The 12,367-nt window shown below is 46.3% G+C and overlaps 1 protein-coding gene across 10 annotated transcripts in view; it reads left to right on the top strand.

The window, feature by feature from the left end:
• MINDY4 (MINDY lysine 48 deubiquitinase 4) overlaps window positions 1–12,367 on the top strand; it is a 148,847-nt gene that overhangs the window by 72,388 nt on the left and 64,092 nt on the right. For all 10 annotated transcript variants that reach the window (XR_013485774.1, XM_020964489.2, XM_020964492.2 and 7 more), the window contains 2 exons: window positions 3,829–3,945; window positions 5,135–5,223. Coding sequence is in view for 9 of the 10 variants with exons in the window: in XM_020964489.2 (XP_020820148.1) it covers window positions 3,829–3,945; window positions 5,135–5,223 (206 nt within the window). In the remaining variant the exon portion in view is untranslated. The remainder of the gene's footprint in view (window positions 1–3,828; window positions 3,946–5,134; window positions 5,224–12,367) is intronic.

Raw genomic sequence — 12,367 nt, 5'->3', positions numbered from 1 at the left:
CACTTCCTGGAAAGACCACTGCTCCGTAAAAATGTAAGAAGAGCATTTCAAACGGTTTTTGCCATCCTGAATACTCATCTTCTCCAATCCACATACAGGAGGTCTGGTGAAAGAAATGAAAATGATCTCAGATCAGGACAGAGTCCACGTGTTCACTGTGAGCCTATCTGCTCCTGAGGAGCTGGCAGAGCCTTCCAGGGAAGGCACAGATTCCCTGCAGATCCCAGCCCTCTGAGTTACCAAATGCAGTCGCTGCATCTACCTGTCAGGATTCCACAGGATGGCAGGAGAGGGACTGCTCTAAAGATCATTTCTGTCTGAACCCTGTCAAAAATGTGAGAGTGAAATGGCAGGAATAACTTTGGTATCAGTAAACAAAGAGAATTGTGTATAGTTTCCAAACTAAAGATGTTCAGCCAGAACATCTTATTGATCATTTGATGTCCGTGGATGACCTAAATTTCTGTGGCTTCACCAAAAAATCAAATTAAGCAGCTCCTTCACCTCGTGGTACCCTTCTCTACTGACATAAGCATGATATTTGGGTTTTATATGTATAGAGATAGAAGCTGAAAGCTTTGATCTTGACCCCAAGACTCATGAACACAAAACCATCAAGGAGAAGGCCATGGTTGAATATATTGAGAGGTTTAGGGGACTCCAGAAATGAAAGCCATGAATGCCTATGCCACGTATATGGCTGGGCCAAGACAGCCTAGGAAAATGTTCTAGCCCAGCCTGTGCCCCATGAGTGAAGTGCAGGCCCCGTGAGCGTCAGGATCATCCTCTAAGCCCAAACAAGCCGCCATCACTTCCCTGAGAATAGATCTGGGCTGATATCTGGGCCCTGTGGGCAGCATAGGGCAGGCTCCCTATGTGGGATGTCCAGAAGGAACTCAGGCAGTAAGATGAGCATTTTCATCCACCCAGCAGAGCACAGGAAGAAGTGTATCATAAATCCCACCATCCCTTTTAAAACTGCCTAGCCTCCCTGTGCTTCCTTCTCAGCTTCCTTCTGTTCTGGGCTTCATATTAAAAAAATGTCATGGTCCTCTTCTATGTTGATGTGACTGTTGTTCACCCTTCTCTTGGCCCCAATTTAAAAGTGTAAAAACAGCTTTGTAATAGACAAGCATGGGAAAAGAAACAGCACCCAGAAGTCCCCTTGAGGCCGTCACCTGCCTGCCAGGTCCTCGGTGGTGATTGTTACCTTGACCAGAGTCCTTGCGGGGGGGGGTTTTGTTTGTTTGTTTTTTCCAGTTCTATCATTGCATAAATTGTTTTCCTGGTTCTGCTCCCTCCACTGCCTCAGGCCCAACATGCCGGGATTCTTTGAAATCCCCTCCTTTGTCGTTCCTTACTGTGCAGTCATATTCCATCCCATCCATAGACCATCATGGGTTCAGCCATTCCCCGACTGCCAGGTGTCTCCTCTGTTTCCAGTTCTTTACAGCCAACAGGAAGAGGAATGACAAACAATGACTGAGTGACATAGATTTGTTGGTGGAAATGGAGGGGTTGGTGATGGTAATTCAGAACCAAGTTATTGCCACCAGAAACTACCAAAGGACTATTCTCTAGGAGCCCGGACTCGGTGATCAGCACAGACTGTGCAGCATGCCACCACAGGCTGTAAAAGGGGAGCGTCTGTTGAAGGCCTAGTGGCTAGAATCGCATATCAGAAGCTCTGTGTCTGGTGGCTGACAGATGACAAATCTGTGTAATACAAAGACAGGCTCCAAAGTATCCTGGAGAATTCAGCCTATAAATAGTACAGGAATTGGGCCATCGTCAGAGGCCAAAGTGCTGCCCACAATCACTCAGACATAGCAAAAACCCAGGAAAACCTAAAATGTGTCTTTTCAGTTAGTATTATCCTACCAAGTACTCCTCATCTCCCAATTCTGTCATGGGACAGAGGAGAGAGCATAGGGGTGGGGGGGAGGTGTCAGGCTGAGCTTCATGCTGTCTCTTATGTCTTTTGTTCAACTACAGAAACAGTTATTTCGTCCACCTGTACCAATGTTTTTAGAACATTAAACATGAATGAGGAGGAGCAGGTTAGTGACTTGTCCCTGGACCATTTGTATCTCAGCAAAAAGAGGAAGGATTATAACAACAACAGTCAGGTCCACCATGCTGTGCTGTTTGGTGCATATTGCCACTTATAGATGCTTTATCCATCACTTGGGGTGCATAGAGGTATTGATAGTTCCAAGAGAGTAATCTCCATGACAGCATCAGAACGGGGAGCCCTGCTCCTCTGCCAGGAGCTGATGGATTGGAGATTTCCTGTACAAAGTCCGTGGTGGGCCTCTGCCCCAGTACCACTGCGAAGTGTGGGTAGACACTCTGACCGCTGAAGGGAAGAATGGAATAGATTGTTACTTAATGTCATATCCTGGAGCTGTGAGGAACATTAGATCTCATCTGTCTTTTTTTAAAGTAATATTTTATTTTTTCCTAATTACACATAAAGACAATTTTTAACATTTATTTTTTAAAATTTTGAGTTCCAAATCCTCCTCTTCCCTGCAATGGTAAGCAATTTGATATAGGTTATACATGTACAACAATGCAAAACATTTCCATTTTAGTCATATTGTGAAAGAAAACACAGACCAAAAGAAAACCATGAAAAAAATAAAGTGAAAAATGTTCTGCTCCTGTCTGCCTTCAGACTCCATCAGCTCCTTTTCTGGAGGTGGAGAGCATTTTTCCCTCATGAGTCCTTTGCAGTTGTCTTGGATCATGGTATTGTTGAGAAGAGCTGTGTCATTCCCAGCTGTTCATCGTGCAGTATGGCTGTTACAGTGGACAATGTTTTCCTGGTTCTTCTCACTTCACTTTGAATTGGTTCCTCTAAGTCTTTCCAGGTTTATCTTATTTTTTTACTAAATTTTTTTTCAAATGAAAATCAGCCTTCTGTCTCTTCCCACCCCTCATTGAGAAAGCAAGAAAATCAAAACCCTTATTACAGACATGCATAGTCAAGCAAAATAAATTTTCATTGTGCTCATGTCCCCCTCCCCCCCCAAAGGGTTGCACTTTGTACCCTGAGTCTCTCACCTCTAATCTGGAGGCAGGTAGCGTGCTTGTTTCATCCTGAGGCCTCTAGGATTGTAGCTGGTCGCTCTGCTGCTCAGTTTTCCAGAGTCTTTTAGGGTTGTTTGTCTTTACAGTATTGCTGTTATTGTATAAATTGTTCTCCTGATTCTGTTCACTTCCTTCTGTCTCAGTCCATACAAGTCTTCTCAGATTTCTCTGAAACTATCCCCTTCCTTGTTTCTTATAGCATGATGTGTTGCTTCACATTCATAGACTGTAACTTCCTCAGTTTCCAGTTAATTGATTTCATTGGTCTTTGATGAGGCCTCCAAACACCCTGCAGGTGTTGAGCCAATGTGACATAGTGACTCGGAACACCTTTGGTTTACACATCCTGCATAGGACCAGAGATTCCCCGAAGGTAAACGTAAGGGTCATGGACAGAATGCTGGCTTGAGTCCAGGACTTGACCATGTGACAGGGTCCAGTTGCTCACCAGTCAGCCTCCCAGAGGGAAGCGGAACACCTGCTTGTGTCACCTCACCAAGCCATCCTGAGCATCAGACAAGAGGATGGATCTGGAAGGGGGAATTGGAGGGTTAAACACCTCTGGAGGAACTCTTCTTCATTAAACATGACACGTTGGATTTGAAGTATGAAATACGCTTCCAGAGCTCTCCTCTTTTTGAAACAAGGAAATGCTCTGTGCAGCCACAGAGGTGACTTTTGTTTTACTGTTAACCATTACAAGTCAAATTATTCCTCTTTCTTCTTTTTAAGGAAATAAAAACCGTTCTGTTTGGCTCAGCTCTTTGTGGCTTCAATGAAGAATGGAAATTGCAGAATTTTACGTTCAGTGAAATGGCTCAGCTCAAATACGGTCTCGTGCAGAACAAAGTAGGTAGCTTGGATCTGTGCCACCTGTGGCACTGGGAGGAGGTGTGGGCTGTAAAGGGAGGGAGGCTCTGTGTGTACCCTGAGAAATCCGAGTCCTGAGAGACCCAGAATCAGCTTGGCTTTTTGTGCAGACTATCCCCAAGGCCCATTCTTTACCCTCTGGCTGGGACCCACTTTGGGAGCCGTGGGGCAGGGAGCACAGGACCAGGGCTCTGAGGCCACATGGAGCTCTCCTGGCTGTCAGCAAGGCTGACCTGACCTTCTTGCACCAGAGACATTTGACTATGTTTTTGTTGAATGGTTTTTTACTTTTCACTTGAGGAAAGCAGATGCACTGTGCTTGCTCTTGGCTGACCTTTTCACCTACCACATTTTTACCTGGGTTCAAAATATTCCAAATTGTTTTCCTGAGATTTCATTTCACATCAGTCTAAGATAAAAGAATTATCCAGTGATGCTGAAGAACTGAATGAAGCTTTGTTTCTAACCCTATGAGGACCAGTACATTTTGTCTCCCTCTACCTCAGCCCCTATGGGTGGGAGTGGGTCTGGGCCCCAAAGACTCTAGGTGGCCCTGCATTCGCTATCCATTCGGATCCAGCATGGCAGCCCAGGGTCACACCTGTGTATCTCTGGAGGGCTCGGGGTGATGTCCAGAGTCCCCTGATCTGGAGGGGAAACAAGAGGAAACTTATTCATTAAATACCTACTGTGTGCCTGGTGTGGTCCTAAGTGTTTTTAGCAAGGCCTATCCCATTTGTTCCTTACAACAACCCTGAGAGGTAAGTGTTGTTATTCTCCCTCTTTTACAGACAAGGAAACTGAAATGGGGAGAGGTTTGGTGACTGGCTTAGGGTCATAGAGCTCGTCGGTGCCTGAGGCTGGATCTGAGCTCAGTTCTAGGCACCGCGATTTCACCAGCTGCCACTGCCCACGTGGCCAAGTTGAATCAGGCTTGGCTTCTCCGATCCCTCAGGAGCACAGCTGTGTTGCCCGGGGTCTGGGGCCTCTGTGGTTGTGTGTGCAGAGCCAGGGCCACTCACGGCTTCCTTTTGGGGCCCTGGGTGACGTTCCATCAGTTTCCTAGTTAGTGGGAAATCTGCCCGGCGGTATGAGATTGTGAACAGTCTAGATGGCAGCCTGGATTCATTGCTGTGTGAGACTGGTCCTTGTGTCTGATTCTTTGTAGGGGGGGCCATGCGGCGTTCTGGCTGCTGTGCAGGGCTGCGTCCTGAAAAACCTCTTATTTGGAGGGGAGAGCAGAAGAACCAGCACCCGGTAAGTTGCCAGCTTTGGGGAAGCTTCTGTATTTCAGGAAACTTTGAAAAACTTCTTCTGGAGAAGACAGCTGTGCTGAGCTACACTGGCAGGAAATTACCCACCTGCAAGGGGTTCAAAAAAATGCTCCATTTATAATTGCAGTGTTTAATGGATTGACTTAGCAGTTGTCCACGTTCGTTTCTTTGTATAAATTCATTTATTATTTATTTATTTTAAACATTCTTTTCTTTTTAAATTTTGAGTTCCAAACTCTCTCCTTCTCTCCCACCTCTCTCCCACCCTCTGAAAAGGCAAGCAAAATGATTTCAGTTATACATGTGAAATCATGCAAAACATGTTTCCATATTAGCCATACCACAAAAAGCAAGATGAATAAAGTGAGAAAATTAAGCTTCACTTTGCACTCAGAGTTCATCAGTTCTCTCTCTGGAGGTGGGGAGCAGTTTTTCCTCATGAGTCCTTTGGAATAGTCTTGGATCATTGCATTGATGAGAGTAAGTAGCCAAATGTTTCACAGTTGATCATCGTTACAACATTGCTGTTACTGTGCACAATGATCTCCCCATTCTTCTCACTTCACTTTGCATCTGTTTGCTTAGGTCTTGCCAAACTTTTCTGAAACCGCTCCCGTCATATTACTTAGAGCACAACAGTATTCCATCACAATCACATATTGGCTTGTTCAGCCATTCCCTAATTGATGGGCATCCACTCAGTTTCCGATTTTTCGCCACCGCAGAAAGAGCTGCTGTAAACATATTTGTACTTATAGGTCCTTTTCCTTTTTCTTTGATCTCTTTGGGGTACAGACCTAGTAGTGGTATAGCTGGGTCAAAGGGTATTTACAGGGCATAGTTCCAAATTGTTCTCCAGAGTGATTGGACCAGTTCACAACTCTACCAGCTGTTCATTAGTGTATCTATTTTCTCCTCCTCCAGCATTTTTCATTTCTTACAGGTGTGAGGTGGTACCTCAGAGTTATTTTAATTTTCATTTCTCTAATCAGTAGTGAAATTAGAGCATTTTTTCATATTACTATAGATAGCTTTGATTTCTTCTTCTGAAAACTACCTGTTGTCACTTGGTAGGATGGCTCTTATTTTTACAAATGTGACTCAGTTCCCCTTTATAAGGGAATGTTTAAGAATGTTTGATATTACTTCATTGTCTGTGGTACCTTTTAGCACAATGTGGTTTCCCTGCTTACCTCTTTTAATAAGGTCTACTTTGCTTTTGCTTTGTCTGAGATCATGATTGCTATCTCTGATTTTTTTTTACTTCAGTTGAAGCATAATAAGTTATGCTCAAGCCCATTATTTGAACTCTGTGTATGTCTTTCTGTTTCAAGTGTCTCTTGTAAACAACTTATTGTTTATTTCTGATTTCTAATCCATTCTGCTATCTGATTCCATTTTATGTAATTCACATTCTATTCACATTCAATTATGATTATTAACTATGTATTTCACTCAATCCTGTTTTATTCTGTTTATTCTTTTTCTCTTTTTAGTCTGTCTCTTCTCAAAAGTCTGGTTTGCTCCTGACCATGGCCTCCCTTAATCTACCCTCCCTTTTGTCATCATACCTTTGCTGTATCTCTTATCTACTTCCACTCCTGTTTCCCTGTTGAGTAAGATAGATTTCTATTCCTAACTATCTTTATATACATACATACATACATACATACATACATACATACATATATACACACATACATAGATTCTTCCTTCTTTGAACCAGTTTGATGAGAGTAAGGTTCAAACATTGCCTGACCCCCCATTTTCCCCTCTGCTATAAAAGTTCTTCCTTGTTCACATGTTTTATGTGAGAAAATTTTTCCTGTTCTATCTCTTCTTTCCCCCTTCTCCCTGTGCTTCCCTCTTTTCCTTCATTTTTTTAAGAGATCTTCTCAGCATAATTAATCAATGCAAACCCATGCCCTCTGCCTATATGGACTCCTGTCTGCCCTACTAATCATAAAGTTCTTAGGAATTACATATATCATCTTCCCATGTAGGAATGTAAACTGTTTAATTTTATTGAATCCTTTATGATTACTCTTTCATGTTTACCTTTTTGTGTTCCTCTTGAGTCTTCTGTTTGAATGTCAGATTTTCTATTTGGCTTTGGCCTTTTCATAAGGAGTTCTTGAAAATCCTCTATTTCATAAATGTCCATTTTTTGCTCTGAAGGATTATACTCAGTTTTGCTGGGTAGGTTATGTAATCCTAGCTTTTTGTCTTCTGGAATATCATGTTCCAAGCCTTCTGCTCCTTTAATGTGGAAGCTCCTAAATCTTGTGTGTCATCCTGACTGTAGCTCCGTGATATTTGAATTGTTGTTTTTTTTTTTTTTCCTGGCTGCTTGAAGTATTTTCTCCTTGACCTGGAAGGTCTAGAATTTGGCTTACAATATTCCTGGGAATTTTCATTTTGAGATCTCTTTCAGAAGGTGATTGGTGGATTCTTTTAATTTCTATTTTACCCTCTGGATCTAAGATATCAGGGTAGTTTTCCTTTATAATTTCTCAAAATATTATCTCTAGACTCTTTTTTTAATTATAGCTTTCAGGTAGTCCAATAATTCTTAAATTACCTCTCCTCAATCTGTTTTCCAGGTCATTTGTTTTTCTGATGAGATATTTCACATTTTCTTCTCTTTTTTCATTCTTTGAACTTTATTTTTTTCTTGATGTTTCATGGAGTCGTTAGCTTCCACTTAGCCAGCTCTAATTTTTACGGAATTATTTTTTCAGTTAGTTTTTGTACCTTTTTTTCCGCATTTGGCCAGTTCTGCTTTTTAAGGCATTCTTTTCTTCAGTGAATTTTTGTGCCCGTTTTACCATTAGGATAGTTCTGTTTTTTAAGGGATTCTTTTCTTCAGTATTTTTTGTGCCTTCTTTATCTAGCTGTTAATTCTCTTTTCATAATTTTCTTGCCTCAGTCATTTCTTTTCCCTCTTTTTCCTTTACTACTCATCTCATTCTTTAACTCTTCCTAGAATTCTTGTTGGGCTTGGATGCAGTCAGCATTTTATTTTTGAGGCTTTGCTTATAGTTGTTTTCACATTGTTGTCTTCTCAGTTTAGGTCTTGGTCTTCCCTGCCACCATAGTAGCTTTTTATGGCCAAGCTCTTTGTTTGTGGTTTGCTTGCATTTGAACCTTCTGATGAAGTTGGGCTCTGCTTACCTGGGGATGGGGAGGCACGGTCCTGAGCTTCTGGCTTTCTCGTACTGCTGTTTTCAGAGCTAGTTCTGGGGGTCTGCAAGTTTTTGATGCTTGCAAGGTGATGTTCTCTGGAGGGAGGTGTGATCACTGCTCTCCTGGTTTGCATTCTGGTCTTTACCCAAGAAGGGCCCCTGCTCTCCTGAAGCCACAAGAGCTTGTGCTCCTTTTGAAAGCCCTGGAACTGTTACTGGGACCCCTGCTCCCCTGGGACTGACCACAGATGCTCCTCTCTGCCCTAGAACTGCAGCCAGAACCGTGCATGGGCAATAGTTGCCTGTCTGTGCCAGCCGGGGGTCCCCTGTAGTCCAATTCTTACCATTTGTCAGACCTCCCTCACCACGTCTGGGCTGAGCACTCCCAAAGCTGCCATCCCAGCCATCTCCCAGGCCCGCAGCTGGAGCTGCTGCTGTGTTCTGACCCTCCTCACACCCCTGCTTCACATGCCTCTCCTGCTGACCTCCCACATTGTCTCAGGCTGGAGAGATGTGTCCCCCTGACCTTTTGTGGTTCTGTGGCTTTCCATTTTGATTTGAGGCTCCTTGGGTGGTGATTGGGAGAGTTCAGCCGGTCGTGGTCTGCCGTCCATCATCTTCCACATTAGTTTCAGCAGTGCCAGTTGAGCCTCACCCTGTCTTCTTTCCAGCCTTCTCTTCAGGTGAGTCCTGGCTTCCCTTTACCCTTCCCAGCTGGGGTCCTTCCCTTGGGCTGCATGCCGGCCCCACCTCAGGTCAGGTGCTGCCGTCGCTTTCTGCACAGTTATCCCAAGACTGAAAGCCTGAAAGAGCTTCAGGACCTCACTCTTGAAGACAGGAGTGTGCAAGACCACCCTTGGTTTCTCACGGTTCAGAGGGCTCTGCTGAAGACACGACGCTGAGCCTGGCCTGCACAAGCCTCAGCCCTTTTGTACTTGGCCGTCTGCCGTTCACACCCTGTCCCTGCCCTGGTCGCCATCCTCCTGTCCTACCTGACTGCCGATTCCATCTGTGGTCAGCGGACGGAGGGGCCCCCGCCTGCCCTTTTCTGCACGCTCAGTGTCCAGTGCATTTGCTGGAGGCCATAGCCCATCACTGATTGGTATTGATTTGTATCATTATCGATATCGACACTGTGCTGGGCTGTGTCTCAGCATCTTTCATGGCATCTCTCCAGACACCGCCTTCCAGATGAACACCAGGGCTTTCAAGCAGTTCCACCCCCAGGCACCTCTGCTTGGACTCTGGCCGCATCTCTCTAGTGTCCCCAAGCACGCCGTGGATCATTCTCGTAACCCTGCCCCAGACCCAGGTGACTTGGACCGCTTCTCTGCCCTCCAGCTTTTCACGTAGTCATTGTGATTTTGATGGTGTTTAGGGGCTTTTGCTCTTTCCTTCCCTTCTCTTCTCTTGTGTCAGCTATAAAGTCCCTTGCCTTGCCTCCTCAGGATGAGAGCAGGGGAGCAGTGCTGGCGGGTCCTCAGAGTGTGACCTGGGCCTGATGGCAGGGCTGTGCAGGGGCAGGCTGGCGGTAGCCACCTGCTTGCTGATGCCCTCTCTTCTCTGAGCAGGATGGCATTCATGCTGAGCCTTTGTTCCGAGCTTTGGGCATCTGTCCCTCCAGCTGGGACCGTGTACAGTCAGGATCTCTGGATCTGATTGAAAACCATCAGGAGGACCAAAGTAAGGGGCAGCTAGGTGGCGCAGTGGATAGAGCACCGGCCCTGGATTCAGGAGGACCTGAGTTCAAATCTGGCCTCAGACACATAACACTTACTAGCTGTGTGACCCTGGGCAAGTCACTTAACCCCATTGCCTAGCCAAAAAACAAAAAGAAAAGAAAAAAAAAAAGGGAGGACCAAAGGACCACAGGGCCCAGAGGACAGAAACCTGGGTGTGAAGGCTGTCTCTGCTCCTTAGCTGGCCTGTGTCCCTGGCTCCTTCTGTCGGATCATGCTGTGCCCTGAACTCTTATCATCAAGGAATTCTTGAATGGCCAGAGTTGGGCCCTGGTCGGCCCCTGACCTTGGTGGTGTCATCAGGCCCCTGAGAGTAAGCGTGGGGTGCTGCTACTGTTCTCAGAGGGCACCAGGATTCTACAGGTCAGGTCCCTTCCGGCAGCAGCCCTAATCACTTCTGAAGACCATTCCCAGAGGTTGGCCAGGTGCTCCCTTATCAGCCCGAGGTGGGCAGAGGATAGCGATGAGCTTGGGGGCATGGAGGAAGTCCTTGTCCCATCAGGGGTGTGTTCCCTGAACTGGCTGCACCGCTCCACAGAGATCCGAGTCATCACGTTCACAGGCAGCTCTGGACCTGTGAAGTTCCCTCCTCTGAGACAGGGCTTAGCACTTGCTCCAGCCTCATGCCAGCTTCTCCATCCTGTCCCACCAGCCACACTCTTGGACAGGTTGAGTTCGGATACATGTGGGACATCCAGTAGGAGACGATGTAGGACTGGCAGTCCACAGAGAAGCTGGAGTTGTATTTCTAGATTTGGGAATCACCTGAATAGAATGAACACTGAACTCCTTGGGCTGATGAGATCTTCAAGTGAAATCGGATAGAAGAAGAGAAGGTGCAGACTGAAGTTTGGGGGACCCCTGGGTTAGTGGACCCTACCTGGATAAAGATCCAGGTTGGGCTTCCAACTAGATTGTTTCTGCTGAAATTGGCTGGAAATTCTCCAGTTCTTTGCCCCATAATTTACGCTAGATGTTCGCCCAACAAAGAGAGCCCCAGGGTATCATTCCCTGGTTCCCCCAGCCTTGTGGGCAACCCTCTTGGACAGAAATTGCCTTGTTTTAGTGCCCAGACCAACTGAAAGGCCCTCAGAAGAATCTAGAAGGCTTTTTGACTTCCCAAGGAAGGCTCTAAACCTCTGCCCATATTTCTGTCCAATAACTCATTCCAACTTAAAATTGAACCTCAGAGATGCTTTTGAACTTTGCTTTTGGAAGCCTTAGAGGAAATTATGGATCTTTTCCCAACAATTAGGGCAGAGTCTTTAAATCTATTCCAGGAAGGGCTTGTCAGCTCCACTATGGATGGCTCTTCTACTGGGCCATTAAGTCATGCGTTCGTGGGCCTCCCAGCACAGCTCACCTCACGAACCCCACGGTTTCATGTGGGTGCCACGAGGCTGCGACTTCCTCTCCGAGCAGTGAGTTATCCTCCCAAGTGAAGGCAGCCGTTGCCACGCAGGATGAAATGCCAGAGATAGCTGTTCTACTGAGGCCGACACCCTGGTCCAGGTTACTCAGGAGCCACAGCCGGGAAGGGAAACCGTCCCGTTGTTGAGAGCGAGGCTATGTCTGTGTCCCCTTCCTCTGCCCCTGCCACTAACTGATGAGGCATTCGTGATGTAGTTACCAAACCCTGGACTCTGCTGTTCTGAGTGGGAAATAGCTCGGGCCTTGGGGACCCCGAGGTGTGAAAGCGAAAGCACTTCTGTGCTCGGCTGTGTGGTTCTGCCTGTCCAGGTCAGAGACGGAGAGGGCTCGCTGATTGAGAATGTGGAACTTGGAGCTCGGCCTCGGAACAGCAGAAGAATTCTGGGTGGGAGCAGGCACAGCCTGCTGACAAGCAAAGAGGAGCCTGACGGGTTCACTGGCGTTTCTTGGGGTGGTGATCCTGCCCGCTCCGTGATGGCTGTGCCACCATTTCTAATGGGGGGCGGCATCCATTGCGAGGCCTGTGGCTTTGAGGGAGAGAAGACGAAGGCTCGCTCGGGGTCCGGTGACTGCCCCTGTGCTGACTGGCCTGCTTAGTAGGGGCTCAAGCACTGTGGGCTGAAGAATGTACTTATTTCTGGGCTGTGCTGCCTCATCCATTCCCGGGGAGCACATCTGGGTGACAGTCTGCGGTGAGACTCTGAACCACTGAATTTGAGCTGTTTCTTCATTGCCTCCTATCTTATCTTGGGTTTAGACTCTCCGTTAGCTT

Source organism: Phascolarctos cinereus, unplaced genomic scaffold (assembly GCF_003287225.1).
Source record: "Phascolarctos cinereus isolate Bilbo 61053 unplaced genomic scaffold, phaCin_HiC Scaffold_4;HRSCAF=312, whole genome shotgun sequence".
Lineage (NCBI taxonomy): Eukaryota > Metazoa > Chordata > Mammalia > Diprotodontia > Phascolarctidae > Phascolarctos > Phascolarctos cinereus.
The sequence above is the reverse complement of the archived record's forward strand: the minus strand, read 5'-3'. Positions and strand labels throughout refer to the sequence as shown.